Consider the following 25,280-nt stretch of genomic DNA (forward strand, 5'->3'; position numbering starts at 1 on the left):
CGTCCTTTAATTCTGAGGCTGTGACCGCTAGTCCTAGACTCTCCCACTAGTGGAAACATCCTCTCCACATCGACTCTATTCAAGGCTTTCACTATTCTCGACGTTTCAATGAGGTCCCCTCCCCCCTCATTCTTCTAAACTCCAGCGAGTACAGGCCCAGTGCCGACAAACGCTCATCATAGGTTAACCCACTCATTCCTGGGATCATTCTTGCAAACCTCCTCTGGACCCTCTCCAGAGCCGGCACATCCTTCCTCCGATACGGGGCCCAGAATTGCTCACAATACTCCAAATGCGGCCTGACCAGCGCCTTGTAGAGCTTCAGTGTGTAGGATAGTGCGAGTGTACGGGGTGATCGCTGGTCGGCTTACGTGCTAATTCTGTGGAAGAAATTAATTCAGAGGGAAATTAAAAGAAAATGAAAAGCTGGACAAGACTTCATTACACGATACCATGGAGAGATGGCGGCTGTCAACTGCCCACCAGTTCTCTGGATTCACCACAGAATTAGCCGACAGTTATACTGTTTGTTAGATACTACTCTACGAAAATATTCTATCAACTACAGGGGCACCAATTATTTCATTAGTCATAACATACTTTTCGCTTATGTTAATCTTATTCAACAACAGACGGTTATTACAAGTCAAACACATTACGAAGGCATCTTGACATTATTCTATCTCACCTTTTAGGCAGCCATCCCCTCTCCGAGCCAGTCGCAAGTCCCCCGCACATTTACAGCAACATTCCTATGCCACTAGCGGTAGGGGGCGTGGGTGGTGGACTGTAACTTCTCACAATGGAAAAACAAGCTTTGTTATCTCCTCTACAATTTCATGTTTGTAGTTACAATCCACCCTTCAACACATTCCCAGACAATAGACAACAGGTGCAGGAATAGGCCATTCGGCCCTTCGAGTCAGCACCGCCATTCAATGTGATCATGGCTGATCATCCCCAAATCAGTACCCTGTTCCTGCCTTCTCCCCATATCCCCTGACTCCGCTATCTTTAAGAGCCCTATCTAGTTCTCTCTTGAAAGTATCCAAAGAACCCGCCTCCACCGCCCTCGGAGGAAGAGAATTCCACAGACTCACAACTTACTGTTTCCTCGTCTCCGTTCTAAATGGCTTACTCCTTATTCTTAAACTGTGGCCCCTGGTTCTGGACTCCCCCCTACGTCAGGAACATGTTTCCTGCCTCTAGCGTGTCCAAACCCTTAACAATCTTTTATGTTTAAATGAGACCTCTCTCATTCTTCTAAACTCCAGAGTGTACAAGCCCAGCCGCTCCATTCTCTCAGCATATGACAGTCCCGCCATCCCGGGAATTAACCTGATGAACCTACGCTGCACTCCTTCAATAGCAAGAAAGTCCTTCCTCAAATTAGGGGACCAAAACTGCACACAATACTCCAGGTGTGGTCTCACTAGGGCTCTGTACAACTGCAGAAGGACCTCTTTGCTCCTATATTTGATTCCTCTTGTTATAAAGGCCAACATGCCATTGGCTTTCTTCACTGCCTGCTGTACCTGCATGCTTACTTTAATAGACTGATGTATAAGGGCCCCCAGATCCTGTTGTACTTCCCCTTTTCCCAACTTGGTGCCATTTAGATAGTAGGTGATGCAGCTAATCTTACTTTGCCGATTCACACGAACCACTTCTGCACCTGGTCAAGCGAGAGATGGCGATTGTCACATCCAAAACCACCCTTCCGTTACCTTGTTCACGTCAAAATTAAGTAAGGAAGGATATTAATTTTTCTTCCACAGTATACTCTAAAGTATAATAGTCTAAAAGAGAGCTGGGGATGAGATTGGCTATATACTCAATATAGACAAAATATCAAAGAGAGATACAAAGTGCTGGAGTAACTCAGTGTGTCAGGCAGCATCTTTGGAGAAAAAGGAATAGGTGACATTTCTGGTCGAGACCCTTCTTCAGATTGAGAGTCTAAATGTCCACATCTTGTCTGCAATAGAGAATATATCTCAGGGATTTCCAGAGGTGGTGTTTAATATTTTTTTTCAGATCAGAACTGGTTTCTAATTTTACATTTATAAAATAAATATACTCTAGTGTGAATTGAATGCCTGTGAACAGAATGGTTGTTTGTAGATCTTTGGAGTCCAAGACTGGACATTTCAACTAAGGTTAGTTCCAACTTGCACCCACCTAGTCATGGGGCTTCCATATGCGTTATCCGCATTGAATTTAGATAATAGTCAATAGGTGCAGGAGTAGGCCGTTCGGCCCTTCGAGCCAGCACCGCCATTCACTGTGATCATGGCTGATCATCCCCAATCAGTACCCCGTTCCTGCCTTCTCCCCATATCCCCCGACTCCGCTATCTTTAAGAGCTCTTGTGCCCCGGTCCCACTTAATAAACCTGAACGTAAACCTTTGGAGACTTTGCGCCCCACTCAAGGTTTCCGTGCAGTTCCCGGAGGTTTTTGTCAGTCTCCCTACCTGCTTCCACTACCTGCAACCTCCGGGAACCACCTGCAATCTCTGGGAACCGCACGGAAACCTTGGGTGGGGCGCAATGTCTCCAGAGGTTTCCGTTCAGGTTTCCTAAATGGGACAGGGGCATTTTTAATCTCTCTTGAAAGCATCCAGAGAATCAGCCTCCACCCTTCTGTGGGAGAGAATTCCACAGATTGACAACTCTCTGGGTGAAAAAGTTTTTCCTCATCTCCGTTCTAAATGGCCAACCCTTTATTCTTAAACTGTGGCCCCTGGTTCTGGACTCCCCCAACATCTGGAATTATTAATAACATCCAGGAATTATTTACTGGTACATAATGAAAAGGAACTACAGATGTTGGTGTAAGCCAAAGATAGACACCAAATGCTGGAGTAATTTGTGTACAAAATCACGAGAGGAATAGATCGGGTAGATGCACAGAGTCTCTTGCCCAGAGTGGGGGAATCGAGGACCAGAGGACATAGGTTGAAGGTGACAGGGGAAAAGATTTAATAGGAATTTAATAAGGGCAACTTTTTCCACACAAAATAGTGGTGAGTGTATGAAACAGCTTTCTGGAGAAACATAGAAAATAGGTGCAAGAGTAGGCTATTCAGCCCATCGAGCCAGCACCGCCATTCAATATGATCAAGATTTAATGTAATTGTCACATATACCAATTAGGTAAAATTTGAGTTGCCATAATTACGGGCCTTCCCACTGAGGCGATATTTCAGCGGACTGCTGAACACACACACGCACACACACACCGCACACACATGCACGCACGCACACACGCACACGCAACGCACACACAGCAAAGGCGGGGGACAGGGCAAGCGGGGGGAGCGCTGTCTGAAATACACACGGTGCAAAGACAAGGTGATACCGACACACACCGCGATGAACAGGAAGGTTAAGATGGCTAGCACAGTGTACGATAAGTCCTTTAAGAGAGGAGAAGAGGGGAGAAGGGGGGAGAAGGAGTGGAGACACTTTTAAGAAGCCAGCCACTATTTAATAAGCCAGAGATACACAGCTGTGAAGTTCGGCGGACATTTAACATTACCGGTCGGTTATCCTTGGTTCTGAAAACTCGTGCTTACGTTTTTTTCCCCCAATGAGCCAATGAAAATGCAAAGTCTATTAACTAAAAAGTACCGACGACTACAGGATTATAGATTTTCTCCATGAGGACCAATTTTTGGCCGCAGAATATCTTTTGGCATGTTGAAAAATTAGCGGCGACCTTACTGAGGCCGTGACTAGTTCCCAGAATGCGGGAACTCTTCGCGACCATGAAGGAGACTCACCAGAGACCACGTGGCGATCGCAGAGTCTCCCGTACTCGCTTAAAAAGTCGCCTAAGTGGGACAAGCCCTTAAGTGAGAAAAGCAACACCACACAATCCAGCCGCATAAAATTAAATTTAACATAAACATCCACCACAGTGGAATCCAACATTCCCCACTGTGATGGAAGGCAATAAAGTTCAATCATCTTCCTCCATTGTTCACCTGTGGTCGGGGCTGTTGAACCCGCCGCAGCCGACGGCCCGCTGTTCAAGCCCTCTCGTCGGGATGATGGAAACTCCGGCATCGGGACGGATCGGGAACAGGGAACTCCCGAGTCGGCCTCTTCCTAACGGGGACCGCGGGCTTCACGGTGTGCAAGTCCACAGGCACCTTCGGTCGGAGCTCCTACACTGGCGATCCATGGCAAAAGATCCCAGGCTCCGCGACGGTAAGTCCGTACCGTGCCCACGACTTGATAGAAACATAGACAATAGGTGCAGGAGAGGGCCATTCGGCCCTTCGAGCCTGCACCGCCATTCAATATGATCATGGATGATCATCCAACTCAGTATCCTGTACCTGCCTTCTTTCCATACCCCCTGATCCCTTTAGCCACAAGGGCCACATCTAACTCCCTCTTAAATATAGCCAATAAACTGTGGCCTCAACTACCTTCTGTGGCAGAGAATTCCACAGATTCACCACTCTCTGTGTGGACATTTTTTTCTCATCTCGGTCCTATAAGATTTCCCCCTTATCCTTAAACTGTGACCCCTTGTTCTGGACTTCCCCAACATCGGGAACAATCTTCCTGCATCTAGCCTGTCCAACCCCTTAGGAATTTTGTAAGTTTCTATAAGGTCCCCCCTAAATCTTCTAAATTCTAGCGAGTACAAGCCGAGTCTATTCAGTCTTTCTTCAAGTGAAAGTCCTGCCATCCCAGGAATCAGTCTGGTGAACCTTCTCTGTACTCCCTCTATGGCAAGAAATTCCTTCCTCAGATTAGGAGACCAGAACTGTACGCAATACTCCAGGTGTGGTCTCACCAAGGCCCTTGAAGCTCCGGGCCGGTCTCCAGATTCAGATTCAATTTTAATTGTCATTGTCAGTGTACAGTACAGAGACAACGAAATGCATTAGGAACTCCAGGAAAGGCCGCACCATTCAAAGTCAATTTTATTCATCACATGCAACCGAAGGTGCAGTGAAATGAATTTGCCAGCAGCGATACACGTTGTAGGCCGCAGGGGGGTGGGGGAAATGGAGATGCGACATGGAGAAAAATCGCAATCTCCGTCGAGGTAAATGATCGGAAAAGGTCCCCCCCCCCCCCCCCCCCCGTACCCACCACATAAAACGTACCGAGAGACATTAAAACAAACATAGAAACATAGAGACATAGAAAATAGGTGCAGGAGTAGGCCATATGCAATACTCCAGGTGTGGTCTCATCAAGACCCTGTACAACTGCAGTAGAACCTCCCTGCTCCTATACTCAAATCCTTTTGCTATGAATGCTAACATACCATTCACCATCACGACATATTTCAAATAATGAAAACAAGAGTAGGGAGATGGCTGACGAGGCGGCCATTACAGGAATCACCTCGTGGTTCAAATTTTCCTGCATCATCCATCATCCTGTTTTCTCCCCATATCCCTTGATTCCTTTAGCCCTTACAACTAAATCTGACTAAATCTATTGAAAACATCCAGTGAATTGGCCTCCACTGCCTTCGGAGTCAGAGAATTCCACAGACTCACAACTCTCTTGTTGAAAAAGCTTTCCCTCATCTCCGTTCTAAATGGCCGACCCCTTATTCTTAACCTGTGTGATCCCTGGTCCTGGATTCCCCCAACATGGGGAACATTTTTCCTGCATCTAGCCTGTCCAATCCTTTAAGAATTGTATATGTTTCAATAAGAATCCCTCTCATCCTTCTAAATTCCAGGAGGATCCAGAACATTTGGACAGGCACATGGATAGGACAGGTTTAGAGGGAGATGGGCCAAACGCAGGCAGGTGGGACTAGTGTAGATGGGACATGTTGGTCGGTGTGGGCAAGTTGGGCCGAAGGGCCTGTTAACACTCTGTGACGATCAACTCAGTGGATAGGGCAGCTTATCTGGAGAAAATGGATAGTGAAGAAAGTCCCCAATAAAGGTGGTTGATGCAGGGACTATTGTGACGTTTAAGAAACAATTAGACAGGTACATGGATAGTATAGGTTTAGAGGGATATGGACCATATGCTGTAAGACTATGATTCTATGCTGTTTAAACTACATAAGGTCACAGAGTGCTGGAGTAACTCAGCAGGTCAGGCAGCATCTGTGGAGAACATGGATAGGTGACGTTTCACAGAGTTTATGCATCTTTAAGTCATCAACAACAGCATGGCATAAGGATGCAGTGTCCTCAGCTGCTCCAAGCTGTGGTTACCCACAGACCCGCATGTTGAATCCAAAAACCCACTCTTGAAAGAGCAGAAATATTTTCAGAAAAGACGGCAGGGAAGCAGATGCCTTGGCAGGACGGAGGTGAGGTTATAAACATTGAGGCTGTCGCGAGAACCAGCTATCACAGTTGGAGCATGGTTATGGACCCAGAGCTGGGAATACCGGAATCAAATCCGGCAAAGGGCACAGTTGTAATCAAAAGAAAATAGGTGCGGGAGTAGGCCATTCGGCCCTTCAAGCCAGCACCACCATTCAATGTGATCATGGCTGATCATCCACAATCAGTACCCCCGTTCCTGCCTTCTCCCCATAGCCCCTGACTCTGCAATCTTTAAGAGCCCGATGTAGCATGGCTCTCCCATGTCCATATCCCTAGTTACATCCTCAAACAATTCCTTAAAATTAAATCCAACTCTCTCTTGAAAGCATCCAAAGAATTGGCCAGATTCACAACTGTCTGGGTGAAAAAGTTTTTCCTCGTCTCCGTTCTAAATGGCATATCCCTTGTTCTGGACTCCCCCAACATCGGGAACATGTTTCCTGCCTCTAGCGTTTCTAAACCCTTATTAATCTTATATGTTTCAATAAGATCCTCTATCATCCTTCTAAACTATACAAGCCCAGACGCTCCATTCTCTCAGCATATGACAGTCCCGCCACCCCGGGAATTAACCTAGTAAATCTACGCTGTACTCCCTCAATGGCAAGAATGTCCTTCCTCAACTTAGGGGACCAAAACTGCACACAATTCAGTGAGCTTTGACATTAGGTTTGCCTCCCTAGTGCCACGTGTGCACGATGACAGCCTCGCCAACAGTCTATCTGTCTTTTTTGTTATTTTTATTGTGTTTTTAAACTTTGTGTTAAAGTTCTCTGGTTTGTTTTATGTGGGTTGGCGGTCGTGGGGAAACTATTTTTCAATCTCTTACCTTGCTGGAGATGCGGTTGTTTTCCGGGTCGTATCTCCGGTCGCTCTGCGGCCTACCATCGATGGATCTGGAAGCCTCGCTCGGGACTGGCTTTGAGCCCCACCGCGGGGCGTGGACTTAACATCGGAGCTGATTCCTTGCCTGGGATCGCTCCGACAGCAGTCTGCAGATTTCACCATCAAGAGCTCGCAGTCTCGGGAGAGGCCGAGTCTGGCAGCTCCAATGATGCAGAGGTTCGACAAGCCCCGACGCGGAGTCCAATCGCCCAGCATGGGGGAGTTGACATCCCCCCGATGCAGGAGCGGAGGGCCCAAACGCCACTGGCAACCGGAGCCAAGATCGCCCCATCAACGGAGGGCTTGTGGCCCCCGATGGCGGGAGAACAAAGTAGGGGAGAGATTTAACTTTTTTTCGCCTTCCATCACAGTGAGGAATGTGGAGGAGTTGGTGGTGCAGCGTAGAGTTGCTGCCTTACAGCGAATGCAGCACCGGAGACCAGGGTTCGATCCTGACTACGGGTGCTGTCCGTAACGGAGTTTGCACATTCTCCCTGTGAACTGCGTGGGTTTTCTCCGAGATATTCAGTTTCTTCCCACACTCCAAAGATGTACAGGTCTATAGGCTAATTGACTTTTTAAAATGTAAAAATTGTCCCCATTGTGTGTAGGATAGTGTTAGTGTGCGGGGATCGCTGGTCGGCGCGGACCCGGTGGGCCGAAGGGCCTGTTTCCGCGCTGTATCTCTAAACTAAACTGAAAACAAGTCACTGTCGTGGATGTTTATGTTAAAATGGTTTTTGTGTATATTTTAATGTACATGTTGCATTTTATTTGTGTCACTGACTTGGCAAATGAAATTCCTCGTATGTTGCAAGACGTACTTGGCTAATAAAGCATGATTGTGATTGTATTTTTCTTTCCCAGATGTAGGAATCAGCAGCCCGGCCAGTAGTCCGACTTTCGCTTACCGCTGACACCACCACCACCCCACCCTCTCGTGGCCGATCATCAGTTCATGAGTTGGATGCACGGCCCCCGTGTCAAAACTCCTCAGCTGGCCCGCCACCCGGTCCAACTGATCATTCACCCAGCCACTGCCGAGTCGGTCAATGAATTGCTGTGGGGAATTTGTCCCTTATTTTGACCTCTTGTCCCTTATTTGGGAGTGGGAAAGTTGGCAAGCCTACTCCCGGCACACCCGCGACCCCCCTCCACCTCCCCACACCGACCCAAACACAATGGGGTCGGAGAGCAACCACATTCCCTTCAGACGGGGGAAGGCGAGGATCGAGAAGCCATCTGATCTCTCCCATACTTTTATTACAAACAGCAATGCAATCCATGGCAATGAAAACATAATTACTATGGATAAAAATAACCCCCAACAGAACATATGGATGTTGGATCAGAAAGAAACTGTGGTGGTCTTGGCAACTCTCTCACACGCACACACATACACTCACGCACCTAACCCAAACCCACCACCCTTCCCAATATCTAGTTAGACACAGAGAGCTGGAGTAACTTAGCAGGTCAAACAGCATCTCTGGAGAGAAGGAATAGGTGACGTCTCGGGTCGAGTGAAGAAAGCAAATGGCATGTTGGCCTTCATAACAAGAGGAGTTGCATATCGGAGCAGAGGTCCTTCTGCAGTTGTACAGGGCCCTGGTGAGACCACACCTGGAGTATTGCAGGTTTGGTCTCCAAATTTGAGGAAGGACATTCTTGCTATTGAGTGAGTACAGCGTAGGTTCACCAGGTTAATTCCAGGGTTGGCGGGATTGTCATTTTTTTTTTTATACAATAGGTGCAGGATTAGGTCATTCGGCCCTTCGAGCCAGCACAGTTATTCAATGTGATCACGTTGATAGAATGGAGCAACTGGGCTTGTACACTCTGGAATTTAGGATGAGAGGGTATCTTATTGAAACATAAGGGTTAAGATTATTAATAAGATTATTAAGGGTTTGGACACACTAGAGGCAGGAAAAATGTTCCCGATGTTGGGGGAGTCCAGAACCAGGGGACCCAGTTCAAGAATAAGGGGTAAGCCATTTAGAACGGATATGAGGAAAAACTTTTTCACACAGAGAGTTGTGAGTCTGTGGAATTCTCTGCCTCAGAGGGCGGTGGAGGCCGGTTCCTGTATGCTTTCAAGAGAGAGCTAGATGGAGCTCTTAAAGATAGCGGAGTCAGGGGATATGGGGAGAAGGCAGGAACGGGGTACAGATTGTGGATGATCAGCCATGATCACAATGAATGGCGGTGCTGGATCGAAGGGCAGAATGGCCTCCTCCTGCACCCATTGTCCACTACAGTGTAGGAAGAAACTGCAGATGCTGTTTTATAATCAAAGACAGACACAAAGGGACTTTATCCAGCAGTAAATGTTATTCACTTTTCCCCCTTTATCATGTATCTGTACACTGTGGGCTGGTTAGCACGCAACAAAAGCGATTCACTGTACCTCGGTACGTGTGACAACGAACTAAACTCAAAGTGCTGGAGAAACTCAGCGGGTGAGGCAGTATCGATGGAAAATAAGAATGGGTGACATTTTCGGAGCCGGTCCCACCTGTTCCTTCTCTCCAGACATGCTGCCCATCTCGCCAAGTTACTCCAGCTCTTTGTGTCTATCTTCGGTGTAAACCAGCATCTGCAGTTCCTTCCTGCACATCTCAAAAGCAACAACAGCCCTGGTTTGTAAACTCCTCACCATCCAGAGGTCTACAAGTTGTTGAGGAATTTGGAATGGCAACCAAAGTGACCCAATTAGCGACGTGAAACACTTCAACAAGATTACAACTCCAAACCCAATATTGAATCTCAACTTTGGAGTTTAGAAGTATGCGAGGGCATCTTATTGAAACATATAAGATTATTAAGGGTTTGGACACTTAAGAGGCAGAAAACATGTTCCCGATGTTGGGGAAATCCAGAACCAAGGGCCACAGTTTAAGAATAAGGGGTAAGCCATTTAGAACGGAGATGAGGAAACACTTTTTCACCCAGAGAGATGCGAGTCTGTGGAATTCTCTGCCTCAGAGGGCGGTGGAGGCCGGTTCTCTGGATACTTTCAAGAGAGAGCTCGATAGGGCTTTTAAAAATAGCAGAGTCAGGGGATATGGGGAGAAGGCAGGAACGGGGTACTGATTGTGGATGATCAGCCATAATCACATTGAATGGCGGTGCTGGCTCGTAGGGCTGAATGGCCTCCTCCTGCACCTATTGTCTATTGTCTATTGTCACACCCTCATAAATAAGACCGTACAAATAAGGGCCTTGTATAGGAAGGGCAAGTTTGGTTTAAGTGCATGAATACAACATCTTCAATATTACCTCCATGGTCAAGTGGACCTGAGGTGCACCCTGCACTGTCATTCCACACTTCACGCACATCTTAAGAAAGAAAACTCATTGGATTGATCCCAAGTCAGGCTTCAGAATTGTGAGCAATTTTGGATGCTGGATCTGGAGAGGGTGCAGAGGAGGTTTACGAGAATGATCCCAGGAATGAGTGGGTTAACCTATGATGAGCGTTTGTCAGCACTGGGCCTGTACTCGCTGGAGTTTAGAAGAATGAGGGCGGACTTCATTGAAATGTACAGAATAGTGAAAAGCCTGGATAGAGTGGATGTGGAGAGGATGTTTCCACTGGTGGGAGAGTCTAGGACCAGAGGTCACAGCCTCAGAATTAAAAAGCGCTCTTTTAGAAAGGAGGTGAGGAGGAACTTCTTTAATCAGAGGGTGGTGAATCTGTGGAGCTCATTGCCACAGAGGGCTGTGGAGGCCAAATCAGTGGATATTTTTAAGGCAGAGATAGATAAATTCTTGATTAGAGTGGGTGTCAAGGGTTATGGGGAGAAGGCAGGAGAATGGGGTTAGGAGACAGAGATCAGCCATGATTGAATGGCGGAGTAGACTCGATGTGTGGTCTAGGCCTCTGGTTACAGAGTCTTTTACCCAGAGTAGGGGAATCGAGGACCAGAGGACATCGGTTCAAGGTGAAGGGGAAAAGATTGAATAGGAAGCCGAGAGGTCATTTCTCCACACAGAGGGTGGTGGGTGTATGGAACAAGCTGCCGGAGGAGGTAGTTGAGGCTGGGACTATCCCATAGTTTAAGAAACAGTTGGACAGGTACATAGATAGGACAGGTTTGGAGGGTTATGGGCCAAATGCAGGTAAGTGGGACTAGTGTAGCTGGGACATTGTTGGCCGGTGTGGGCAAGTTGGGCCTGTTTTCGATGCTGTATTCACTCTATGACTCTATAACACTAAACGCTGGAGAAACTCAGCAGGCCAGGCAGCATCTCTGGAGAAGAGGGAAACATGTGACGTTTCTGGTTGAGACCCTTCGTCAGATCATACCATAACATTCTGCACAAACCAACATGGTAGATAATAAATTACATATTTTAAAAAAGAGAAAAAAACAACTTTAAGCTTATATACACGCACGCACACACACACACACACAGGCCAGTGAGCTATATTATCACACTTGCACCTTGCTCTTTGATAATCCTATTACGGTGACTTAGGTAGTAAACTTGACTTGGCGCCGACTTTATAAACACTGGTGCATAAAGTGAGCTCATCAAGCTCCCTTGTCTGCCCACCGTCGCTCAGTTGAAATCGGCCGATCCAGCCCTTCCCCTGATGCTCACAGCAAATGCTTCAGGATGCAGCGGGTCCGATGCTCAGCCCACTGGCCGTCAGGGAAGGGCGCTTCCTTGCACCCCACTGCCCAGCGCTGAGGGGTGCAGCAAGGTCCCCCTCGTCTCAACATCAAAGACCAAACGGAACGTGACAAAAACAGCGAGCAAAACGCACCCTCCAAGCCCACACGAAACGGCCGATGAACCGCAGAGAAACCAAAACTCACAGATGGACACAGAGTGCTGGAGTAACTCAGCGGGTCAGGCAGCACCTGTGGAGAAAGGAATGGGTGACGTTTCACACAGAGTGCTGGAGTAACTCAGTGGGTCAGGCAGCATCTGTGGAGAACATGGATGGGTGACGTTTCACAGAGTGCTGGAGTAACTCAGCGGGTCAGGCAGCATCTGTGGAGAACATGGATAGGTGACGTTTCACAGAGTGCTGGGGTAACTCAGCGGGTCAGGCAGCATCTGTGGAGAACATGGATAGGTGACGTTTCACAGAGTGCTGGAGTAACTCAGCGGGTCAGTGGGGAACATGGATAGGTGGTGGTGCAGGCAGATACAATAGTGGCATTTATGAGACTATTGAATGGACACAAACAAGGCCATGTAGGGAACAGAGGGATGTGGATTAATGCAGGAGGATACGAGATGGCCTAGGCTTCATGTTCGGCACAGACATCGTGGGACCGAAGGGCCTGGTCTAGTGCTGTACTCTTAGATGTTCACTCGGCCCATCCGACAGTGGCGTCGAGACTGGCCCCCTCTCAACAACCCACCTGGGAACAGGAGCCCCGGCCATCATGAAGCCAACACAGCGTGTCCAAACCAGGCTAAAGGGGGCCAGAGTAGTGAGCGCAGGGTGAAGATAAACACAGGGAGCGTGCGAAGGGGCAGAACGATTAAATGTACAAGCCCTTCTTCCCTCATGTTCCCAGTAAACAGTGTTGGCTCCTTGTCCCAGGGAATATTTCTCACCCCCCTCCATCACACTCAGGGCTGCTCAGAACATAAAGTCAACAGTGAGAGAATTGCCTGGAATCAGCCCAGCCTCTTGGAATGTGTGTCTCACTGCCCCTCCCCCCCCAATATCCAGAGTCCAGACGACGGGCTGGCGGTGGTGTCTAGACGGCTGGACTGCATTTGGATTTCCCCATGGCGGGGTCTTCTGGAAACCAGGCGGTCTTTACCCTTCCGACACAAGACCCCCTCCCCGCACACAGTGCGAAAGTCAGTAGTAATTTATACACTTTTCGGGAGGGGGAGGGGGAGGGGGGAGGGGGGAGGGAGCTGAGGGGGTAGGGAGGGAGGAGCAGAGGGAAGGATGGACCACAGTGTATCGAGCCCCACCCCCCCCGTGTGTGTACTTGCTTGGGGAGGGGGGAGGGGGAGAGTGGGGGACCCCCCTCCCCCCCCCACCTGATGCTACACCCCACCTTCTGCCGAGAGATAGAGGGGGTCTTTGGAGGAGGGTGCAGTGACAGTGTGAGGCTGTAGACCCCCGGGGGTGGGGGGTCTGCTGGCACCCCCAGCGTGGGGGTGGAAGGGACTGGTCCGGTTGTCCTGGGGGTGCCGCAGCGAGGGGGGCACTGAGGAGCTCTTGATCTGGATGATCCTGGTGTCCATCACCTCGCAGTCAATCTGCATCATCACCTCGTAACCCCGCGTGCTGTTGTACAGGCTCTCTGCAGGAGAGGGGGCAAACACAAACAGCTCACGTCACACACACACACACACACACACACACACACTGATCCCGACTCACACTGATCACAGTGCTGGAGTAACTCAGCGGGTCAGGCAGCATCTGTGGAGAACATGGAAAGGTGACATTTCACACAGTGCTGGAGTAACTCAGCGGGTCAGGCAGCATCTGTGGAGAACATGGAAAGGTGACGTTTCACACAGTGCTGGAGTAACTCAGCGGGTCAGGCAGCATCTGTGGAGAACATGGATAGGTGACGTTTCACAGAGTGCTGGAGTAACTCAGCGGGTCAGGCAGCATCTGTGGAGAACATGGATAGGTGACGTTTCACAGAGTGCTGGAGTAACTCAGCGGGTCAGGCAGCATCTGTGGAGAACATGGACAGATGACGTTTCGAGGTGAGACCATTCATCATTCCTTCTCTCCACAGATGCGGTGGAGGCAGGTTCTCTGGATGCTTTCAAGAGAGAGCTAGATAGGGCTCTTAAAGATAGCGGAGTCAGGGGCTACGGGGAGAAGGCAGGAACGGGGTACTGATTGGGGATGATCAGCCATGATCACATTGAATGGCGGTGCTGGCTCCAAGGGCAGAATGGCCTCTACTCCTGCACCTATTGTCTATTGTATGTTTCTATGCTATAACATTGAGCGAGTTATGGAGGGAGGCAGGGGGGTGATTTGAGTACTCTGTCAGGCGTGGGAATACCAGACAAAGGTAGGCAACCCATTACCTGTCCCGACAGGTTGGCGAGCTCGTGTGTGTGTGTGTGCGTGTGGAATGTGTAGGCCGTTATTCTGGGCTGCCACAGATACTGCCAGCTACATGTCACCCCAGTGTGTACACCATCCCTGGACCCCAACAACACAGACCGCCAGCCAGCAACAACTCATATTGAAACACACACAATGATGAAAGGCATAGATAGAGTGGATGTGGAGAGGATGTTTCCAATAGTGGGAGAGTCTAGGACCAGAGGACACAGCCTTGGAATTAAACTGCGTCCTTTTAGAAAGGAGGCGAGGTGGAATTTCTCTAGTCAGAGGGTAGTTAATCTGTGGAACACAGACGGCTGTGGAGGCCAAGTCAGTGGATATTTTCAAGGCAGAGATAGACAAATTCTTGATTATTAAGAGATTGGACACGCTGGAGGCAGGAAACATGTTCCCGATGTTGGGGGAGTCCAGACCCAGGGGCCACACACAGTTTAAGAATAAGGCGTAAGCCATTTAGAACGGAGACGAGGGAACACTTTTTCACACAGGGAGTGGTGAGTCTGTGGAATTCTCTGCCTCAGAAGGCAGCGGAGGCCAGTTCTCTGGATACTTTCAACAGAGAGCTAGATAGGGCTTTAAAGATAGTAGAGTCAAGGGGATATGGGGAGAAGGCAGGAACGGGGTACTGATTGTGGATGATCAGCCATGATCACATTGAATGGCGGTGCTGGCCCGAAGGGCCGAATGGCCTACTCAGCACCTATTGTCTATTGTATCTAAACTAAACTTGTGCACTTGCACTTACCATTGACGGGCATGGCTGGCATTACCAGGGACATCTTTGGCCTGTTGGTCTTGTTGTGACTTATGGCTGGTAACAGTAGATGGTCCTGTGGGGAACAAGGATCACAGAAAGCACAATGTCAGTGTGAGAAAGAGCTGCAGAAGCTGGTTTAAATCGAAGGCAGACACAAAATGCTGTAGTAACTCAGCGGGACAAGCAACGTTTCTGGAGAGAAGGAATGGGCGACGTTTCAGACTTATGTCGGGAAGGGGCGGGACAGAGATAGAATGTAGTCGGAGACATTAAGACCGGTGGGAGAACTGGGAAGGGGAATGGGATGGAGAGAGAGGGAAAGCAAGGGCTATCTGAAGCAGAGAAGTCAATGTTCATATCGCTGGGGTGTAAACTACCCAAGCGGAATACGAGGTGCTGCTCCTCCAATTTGCGCTGGGCCACACTCTGACAATGGAGGAGACCCAGGACAGAAATGTCGGATTGGGATTGGGAATGGGAGGGGGAGTTGAAGTGCTGAGCCACTGGGAGATCAGGTAGGTTATGACGGACCAAACGGAGGTGTTGGGCGAAGCGATCACCAAGCCTGCGCTTGGTCTGGCCGACGTGGAGAAGTTGACACCTGGAACAGCGGATGCAGTAGATGAGGCTGGAGGAGGTGCAAGGTCCAAGGTGCCGGTTCTTTGGATAATTTCAAGAGAGAGTTAGATAGGGCTCTTAAAGATAGCAGAGTCAGGGGATATGGGGAGAAGGCAGGAACGGGGTACTGATTGGGGATGATCAGCCATGATCACAGTGAATGGCGGCGCTGGCTCGAAGGGCTGAATGGCCTCTACTCCTGCACCTATTGTCTATTGAATGAATATGAAGCTGAAAGTTCTGGTGTGAATGGACAACCTGACCCCCCCACCCGCAGACGGAAGCAGCTGGACTGGCGATAGTTACCCTTCGGAATGAAACAACATAAAAGGTGTCCTCCCTCCTGTCGAAGGCATCCATGAAGTCAGTGTAGCTCTGCTCAGGGCTCTGGTACACCTGTAGCTGGCTGGAGATTAACCTGTCCAAGCACAACAAGGAGACAGTGAGACATCGCAACATGGCTCGCAGGCAGGTGGTAGCAGGACAGCAGAGGGGAATATAGCACTTTGCTGCTTCACAATATGCTTTATTTACTAAAGGGCCTGTTCCACTTACGCTATTTTTAGGTGACTGTCATAGGACTCAGTACAACTGCAGAAGGACCTCTTTGTTCCTGTACTCAACTCCTCTTGTTATGGCCAACATGCCAAAACTCAACACAATACTCCAGGTGTAGTCTCACAAGCGCCCTGTACAACTGCAGAAGGACCTCTTTGTTCCTATACTCAACTCCTCTTGTTATGAAGGCCAACATGCCAAAACTCAACACAATACTCCAGGTGTGGTCTCACTAGGGCCCTGTACAACTGCAGAAGGGCCTCTATGCTCCTAAACTCAACTCCTCTTTTTATGAAGGCCAACAGGCCATTAGCTTTCTTCACTGCCTGCTGTACCTGCATGCTTACTCTCAGTGACTGATGAACAAGAACTTGAAATACAGCACGGAAACAGGCCCTTCGGCCCATCGAGTCCACGCCGACTAGCGATCCCCGGACACTAACACCACCCTACACACACTGGGGACAATTTACATTCATACCAATCTAATTCACCTACAAAATTGTACGTCTTTGGAGTGTGGAAGGAAACCGAAGATCGCGGAGAAAACCCACGCAGGTCACGGGGAGAACATAGAACATAGAAAATAGGTGCAGGAGGAGGCCGTTCGGCCCTTCGAGCCAGCACCGCCATTCATTGTGATCATGGCTGATCGTCCACAATCAATAACCCGTGCCTGCCTTCTCCCCATATCCCTTGATTCCACTAGCCCCTAGAGCTCTATCTAACTCTCTCTTAAATCCATCCAGTGACTTGGCCTCCACTGCCGTCTGTGGCAGGGAATTCCACAAATTCACAACTCTGTGGGTGAAAAAGTTTGTTCTCATCTCAGCCCTAAATGGCCTCCCCTTTATTCTAAGACTGTGGCCCCTGGTTCTGGACTCACCCAACATTGAGAACATGTTTCCTGCATCTAGCTTGTCCAGTCCTTTTATAATTTTATATGTTTCTATAAGATTCCCCCTCATCCTTCTAAACTCCAGTGAACACAAGCCTAGTCTTTTCAATCTTTCCTCATATGACAGTCCCGCCATCCCAGGGATCAATCTCGTGAACCTACGCTGCACTGCCTCAATCACAAGGATGTCCTTCCTCAAATTAGGAGACCAAAACTGGACACAATACTCTAGATGTGATCTCACCAGAGCCCTGTAGACTGTGAAAAGAAAGAGATTAGTTAAAACAAATGTAGGTCCCTTGCAGTCAGAAACAGGTGAGTTGATCATGGGGAACAAGGATATGGCGGACCAATTGAATAACTACTTTGGTTCCGTCTTCACTAAGGAAGACATAAATAATTTGCCGGAAATAGCAGGGGACTGCGGGTCAAAGGAGTTGGAGGAATTGAGTGAAATTCAGGTTAGCCGGGAAGTGGTGTTGGGTAAATTGAATGGATTAAAGGCCTATAAATCCCCAGGGCCAGATAAGCTGCATCCCAGAGTACTTAAGGAAGTAGCTCCAGAAATAGTGGATGCATTAGTAATAATCTTTCAAAACTCTTTAGATTCTGGAGTAGTTCCTGAAGATTGGCGGGTAGCAAACGTAACCCCACTCTTTAAGAAGGGAGGGAGAGAGAAAATGGGGAATTACAGACCAGTTAGTCTAACATCGGTAGTAGGGAAACTGCTAGAGTCAGTTATTAAAGAAGGGATAGCAGCACATTTGGAAAGTGGTGAAATCATTGGACAAAGTCAGCATGGATTTACGAAAGGTAAATCATGTCTGACGAATCTTATAGAATTTTTCGAGGATGTAACTAGTAGCGTGGATAGGGGAGAACCAGTGGATGTGGTGTATCTGGACTTCCAGAAGGCTTTCGACAAGGTCCCACATAAGAGATTAGTATACAAACTTGAAGCACAAATTGCATTGGGGGTTCAGTATTGATGTGGATAGAGAACTGGCTGGCAAACAGGAAGCAAAGAGTAGGAGTAAACGGGTCCTTTTCACAATGGCAGGCAGTGACTAGTGGGGTACCGCAAGGCTCAGTACTGGGACCCCAGCTATTTACAATATATATTAATGATCTGGATGAGGGAATTGAAGGCAATATCGCCAAGTTTGCGGATGACACTAAGCTTGGGGCAGTGTTAGCTGTGAGGAGGATGCTAGGAGACTGCAGGGTGACTTGGATAGGCTGGGTGAGTGGGCAAATGTTTGGCAGATGCAGTATAATGTGGATAAATGTGAGGTTATCCATATTGGTGGAAAAAACGGGAAAGCAGACTATTATCTAAATGGTGGCCGATTGGGAAAGGGGGATATGCAGCGAGACCTGGGTGTCATGGTACATCAGTCATTGAAGGTAGGCACGCAGGTGCAGCTGGCAGTAAAGAAAGCGAATGGTATGTTAGCTTTCATTGCAAAAGGATTTGAGTATAGGAGCTGGGAGGTTCTACTGCAGTTGTACAGGGTCTTGGTGAGACCACACCTGGAGTATTGCGTACAGTTTTGGTCTCCAAATCTGAGGAAGGACATTATTGCCATAGAGGGAGTGCAGAGACGGTTCACCAGACTGATTCCTGGGATGTCAGGACTGACTTATGAAGAAAGACTGGATAGACTTGGTTTATACTCTCTAGAATTTAGAAGATTGAGAGGGAATCTTATAGAAACTTACAAAATTCTTAAGGGGTTGGACAGGCTAGATGCAGGAAGATTGTTCTCGATGTTAGGGAAGTCCAGGACAAGGGGTCACAGCTTAAGGTAAGGGGGAAATCCTTTAAAACCGAGATGAGAAGAACTTTTTTCACACAGAGAGTGGTGAATCTCTGGAACTCTCTGCCACAGAGGGTAGTTGAGGCCAGTTCATTGGCTATATTTAAGAGGGAGTTAGATGTGGCCCTTGTGGCTAAGGGGATCAGGGGGTATGGAGAGAAGACAGGTACGGGATACTGAGTTGGATGATCAGCCATGATCATATTGAATGGCGGTGCAGGCTCGAAGGGCCGAAGTCCTCTACTCCTGCACCTAAATGTTTCTATGTACAATCTCCGTTCAGACAGCACCCGTAGTCGGGATTGAACCCGGGTCTCTGGCGCAGTGATGCAGCAGCAGCGCCGGCCGTGCTGCATACGAGGTAAATAACGCGCAAGTGAGCTCACCTTGCGTAGCTGTCTGAAGACTGGACCGGGAGAAAGCGTGACAGGTTGATTTTCCTCTGTTGTGTCCGCTGTGAAAAAGAATGCAATTGTGATTAACAGACAGCACGTTTGATGAAGACCGGCCATGATCTCTGGGGAAGACAATCACAATAGACAATAGGTGCAGGAGGAGGCCATTCGGCCCTTCCAGCCAGCACCGCCATTCAATGTGATCATGGCTGATCATCCACAATCTGTACCCCGTTCCTGCCTTCTCCCCATATCCCCCGACTCCGCTATCTTTAAGAGATCTATCTAGCTCTCTCTTGAAAGCATCCAGAGAACCGGCCTGCACCACCCTCTGAGGCAGAGAATTCCACAGACTCACCACTCTCTGGGTGAAAAAGTGCTTCCTCATCTCCGTTCTGAATGGCCTACCCCTTATTCTTAAACTGTGGCCCCTGGTTCTGGACTAGCCACAAGCCCCTAGAGCTCTATCTAACTCTCTCTTAAATCCATCCAGTGATTTGGCCTCCACTGTCCTCTGTGGCAGGGAATTCCACAAATTCACAACTCTGTGGGTGAAAAAGTTTGTTCTCATCTCAGTCCTAAATGGCCTCCCCTTTATTCTAAGACTGTGGCCCCTGGTTCTGGACTACCCCCAACATCGGGAACATGTTTCCTGCCTCTAGCGTGTCCAAACCCTTAACAATCTTATATGTTTCAATAAGATCCCCTCTCCTTCTAAATTCCAGAGTGTACAAGCCCAGCCGCTCCATTCTCTGAGCATATGACAGTCCCGCCATCCCGGGAATTAACCTTGTAAACCTTCAGAGTCCTGGTGAACGACCATGTCAAAGCGTGCAGGAAGGAACTGCACATAATTGTTTAAACCAAAGGTAGACACAAAATGCTGGAGCAACTCAGCGGGATATGCAGCATCTCTGGAGAGAAGGAATATGTGACGTTGGTGTTCGAGACCCATCCTCAGACCAAAGGGCCTGTCCCACTTAGGCTATTTTTAGGTGACTGCCGGCGACTGTCATAGTCGAAGTAGGTTGCCGAAAAACCGGCGACTGGATCCCCCATTTTGGCATAAAATTTGAAATAGAATCATTATTTTAACAAAAAAAAACCGAAGTCAGCAACGGCGCCAACCTACGTTAACCTGGCGACATCCATTACAGCATCTACATCAGGTGAAGTCAAGCTACACTCATTGGCATCAAGCCCACTGTCGCCCGCTGTCTCCGAAACTGTTTCAACATGTTGAAAATCCAGCGGTGACCAGAAAGACGCTACGACTCTTTGGGCGACTGAGGAGACGACTCATGACCATACAGGCAACACACCAGCGACCATGTGGAGACAGCCTAGTCGCCTGAAAAATCGCCTAAGTGGGACAGCCCCTTTACAGTGCCAGAGACCCCGGTTCGATCCCAACTATGGGTGCTGTCTGTACGGAGTTTGTACGTTCCTCCTATGACCCTTTTGGAGCTGAGGGGAAAAGGAAACAAGAGATACAGACAGACATATAGAGAGAAATAGAACAAATGAATGAAAAATTTGCAAACATGAAACGATGATAAAGGAAACAGGCCATTGTTAGCTGTTTGCTAGGTGAGAACGAGAAGCTGGTGCGACTTGGGTGGCGACTGGATGGCTGGGGCCAGTGGTATGAATATTGATTTCTCTAACGAAGTAACCCTTGCACTCCCTCTCTCTGCCCCAATGGACTATCTGTAATCAGACTTTACTGAACCTTATCTTTCCCTTATCCTGTATCTGTAGATGGCTTGACTGTAATTGTGTATGGTCTTTCCACTGAATGGATAGCATGCAACCAAAAAGCTTTTCACTGTACATGTGGCAATGAACTAAACTACAAACTAAACAAGAAATAGTGTAGGAAGGAACTGCAGATGCCAGTTTACACCAAAGATTAGACACAAAATGCTGGAGTAATGTTGAAGAAAGATCTGCAGATGCTGGTAAATCTAAATGAGTCATACTTACACCCGCTGAGTTACTCCAGCATTCACTGTGATCATGGCTGATCATCCCCGATCAGTACCCCGTTCCTGCCTTCTCCCCATATCCCCCGACTTCAGTGATCATACACGGAAGTGGGAGATTCAAGAGATTCAAGTGAGTTTATTGTCATGTGTCCCTGTATAGGACAAATGAAATTCTTGCTTTGCTTCAGCACACAGAACATAGTTGGCATTTACTACAAAACAGATCAGTGTGTCCATATACCATAATATCATATCATATATACACACACACATGAATAAATAAACTGATCAAGTGCAAATAAACGGATAATGGGCAATTAATGTTCATAGTTTTGTCCGAGCCAGGTTTAATAGCCTGATGGCTGTGGGGAAGTAGCTATTCCTGAACCTGGTCGTTGCAGTCTTCAGGCTCCTGTACCTTCTACCTGAAGGTAGCGGGGTTCTGACATGGAGGTGGAAGGTACTTGGTGAAGCTGGTTTATGGTGGGCTGTGGGGAAGGTGAGATTATTCCCTGCTCGGTCCTCTCAGCGTTGACGTGCAGCGGTGTGATTTATCTATGCTCCTTGGTGCGTGGTATAGACTTCAGACCTTGCCCAGGTAGGGCTGGGAGAGGCAGATCTTTGATCGAGTGTTATGGCAAGCAGCCAGGAATGATCAGCTCAGTGCTGAGGAGCAGAGCAGGTCGGGGCAACCCAATCCTGCTCCAATGTCTACATTCTCACAGAGGGCAACAGAGCAAAGAAGCGACAATTTCAAAAATCTCTTTAGTCACTGGTTTTACTTTGGGGCTCAATATATCTGGTCAGAATCCCAGTTTTTGAGAGTGCTCGGGAAATAAGTTGCTTGATAGTTTGGCAGTATCGCTTTATATGACACTAACGATATATGAGATAAGGGTCAGGAGAGTATACTTGTTACATGTGCCAAAATGGAACAATAACATTCTTACTCTCAGCAGCTCAACAGGCCTGTAAACACAAAATGCTAGAGTAACTCAGCGGGTCAGGCAGCATCTGTGGAGAACACGGAGAGATACATAGAAAATAGGTGCAGGAGTAGGCCATACGGCCCTTCGAGCCTGCACCGCCGTTCAATGTGATCATGGCTGATCATCCAACTCAGTATCCCGCACCTGCCTTCTCTCCATACCCCCTGATCCCTTTAGCCACAAGGGCCACATCTAACTCCCTCTTAAATATAGCCAATGAACTGGCCTCAACTACCCTCTGTGGCAGAGAATTCCAGAGATTCACCACTCTCTGTGTGAAAAATGTTTTTCTCATCATCTCGGTCCTAAAAGACTTCCCTCTTATCCTTAAACTGTGACCCCTAGTTCTGGACTTCCCCAACATCGGGAATAATCTTCCTGCATCTAGCCTGCCCAACCCCTTAAGAATTTTGTAAGTTTTTATAAGATCCCCCCTCAATCTTCTGAATTCTAGCGAGTACAAGCCGAATCTATCCAGTCTTTCTGCATATGAAAGTCCTGCCATCCCAGCAATCAGTTTGGTGAACCTTCTCTGTACTCCCTCTATGGCAAGAATGTCTTTCCTCAGATTAGGAGACCAAAACTGTACGCAATACTCCAGGTGTGGTCTCACCAAGACCCTGTACAACTGCAGTAGAACCTCCCTGCTCTTATACGCAAATCCTTTTGCTATGAATGCTAACATACCATTTGCTTTCTTCACTGCCTGCTGCACCTGCATTCCTACTTACAATGATTGGTGTACCATGACACCCAGGTCTTGTGTACCACGACACCCATCTCCCCTTTTCCTAATCGGCCACCATTCAGATAATAGTCTGCTTTCCTGTTTTTCCACCAAAGTGGGTAACCTCACATTTATCCACATTATACTGCATCTGCCATGCATTTGCCCACTCACCCATTTTCGGGTCGAGACCTTTCTTCAGACTGATGTCAGGGGAATGGGCGGGACAGAGACATAATGTAGTCGTAGACAGTCAGACTGGTGGGAGAACCTCACATTTATCCACGTTAAACTGCAGGATGGATGTAGACTTTCATCAAGACATGATTACAGGACATGGTTATGTCGAGCCATTTACAGTGTATAGATACATGATAAGGGGATATCACAGTTCAAGTAAGAAATGGTGCTGAAGGTCGAGAGAGAGTTAAACGTGTGGAGCAATTGTAATATCTGATTGTGGATCAGCTTCTGTGGCTAGCACGCAAATAGTCTCCCGAGTTGGGCAACATCTTGATGGCATCTTGTTCACTGGGACACAACTGCATTGTCAGAACTTGCTGTTCCCACTACCAAGCTGTGACAATTAACAACAGACCACTTAACCACAGACAGAAGATCACATGAAAGTACAAAATAAATAAAAGCACTCACTACTTCCAACAAAACCACTCAATGAAGCTTAGTTGAGTTTCTTAGTTTAGAGATACAGCGCGGAAACAGGCCCTTTGGCCCACCGGGTCCATGCCGATCAGCGACCCCCGCACGTTAACACTATCCTGCACACACTAGGGACAATTTTTACATTTACACTAAGCCAATTAACCTACAAACCTGCACGCCTTTGGAGCGTGGGATGAAACCGAAGATCTAGGAGAAAACTACCTCGCCCACCTGGGGCTTGGACATCGGGAGAGACATGGAGAACAGGGGAGAGAAAAGACTTTGCCTTCCATCACAGTGGGTTCACTGTGATGGATGATTGTGTGAATTAAATTGTGTGTATGTCTGTAGGAAATTGTCTTTGTTTGTATGGCTGTGGAAACGGAATTTCGTTTGAGCCTCACTGAGGTTCAAATGACAATAAATATTGTATTGTATTGTATAAAACCCAAGCAGGTCACGGGGAGAACGTGCAAACTCGGTACAGACAGCATCTGTAGTCGGGATGGAACCCGAGTCTCCGGCGCTGCATTTGCTGTAAGGCAGCAACTTTACCGGCAGCTGCACCACCGTAGAATAATTTTTCCAATATACAGTGTAGAAACATAGACAATAGGTGCAGGAGGAGGCCATTCGGCCCTTCGAGCCAGCACCGCCATTCATTGTGATCATGGCTGATCGTCCCCAATCAATAACCCGTGCCTGCCTTCTCCCCATATCCCTTGACTCCACTAGCCCCTAGAGCTCTATCTAACGCTCTCTTAAATCCAGCCAGTGACTTCACAACTCTCTGGGTGAAACCATTTTTTCTCACCTCAGTCTTACATGACCTCCCCTTTATTCTAAGACTGTGCCCCCTGGTTCTGCACTCGCCCAACATTGGGACCATTTTTCCTGCATCTATCTTGTCCAGTCATAATTTGATATGTTTCTATAAGATCCCCCTCATCCTTATAAACTCCAGTGAATACAAGCCTATATATATTCTGGTGGGGAATGCTGGGGCTATTGAATGAATGAATGAATAAGTTTGTTGGCCAAGTATTCACATACAAGGAATTTGCCTTGGTGCTCCGCCCACAAGTGACAACATGACAGACAGTGACAGTTACGAATGACACATAAACCATTATACATTGTAAAGACAATTTGACAGGTATATAGGTTTAGAGGGATGGGCCAAACATGGGCACATAGTTCTTGAGCATCTTGGGGTGCATGGACAAGGGCTGAAGGCCCCGTTTCCTGGCCTTAGTAACACAATGCCGGAGTAACTCAGCGGGTCAGGCAGCATCTCTGGAGAGAAGGAACGGGTGAAGTTTCGGCTCGACTAATCAGCCTGAAGAAGGGTTTCCACCCAAAATGTCACCCATTCCTTCTCTCTGGAGATGCTGCCTGTCCCGCTGAGTTACTCCAGCATTTCGTGTCCATCTTCAGTTTAAACCAGCATCTGCAGTTCCTTCCTACAAATTCTCTGTGGCTATTTTAATGAAGGGACTTCAATTGTTATTTAAACAGAAAGATGAAATCCAAGTGCGCATCTCTAAAGATGACGGAAGACAGACCCAACA

The 25,280-nt window shown here is 48.0% G+C and overlaps 1 protein-coding gene across 1 annotated transcript in view; it reads right to left on the bottom strand.

The window, feature by feature from the left end:
• Positions 1 to 8,458: 8,458 nt before the first annotated feature.
• Positions 8,459 to 25,280, bottom strand: part of atf6b (activating transcription factor 6 beta) — a 47,158-nt gene continuing 30,336 nt past the window's right edge. Inside the window, 4 exon segments of the mRNA XM_055666288.1 lie at positions 8,459 to 13,502; positions 15,042 to 15,126; positions 15,978 to 16,089; positions 19,334 to 19,401. Coding sequence (XP_055522263.1) covers positions 13,243 to 13,502; positions 15,042 to 15,126; positions 15,978 to 16,089; positions 19,334 to 19,401 — 525 coding nt within the window. The 3' untranslated portion in view covers positions 8,459 to 13,242.

Source organism: Leucoraja erinacea, unplaced genomic scaffold (genome assembly GCF_028641065.1).
Source record: "Leucoraja erinacea ecotype New England unplaced genomic scaffold, Leri_hhj_1 Leri_230S, whole genome shotgun sequence".
Lineage (NCBI taxonomy): Eukaryota > Metazoa > Chordata > Chondrichthyes > Rajiformes > Rajidae > Leucoraja > Leucoraja erinaceus.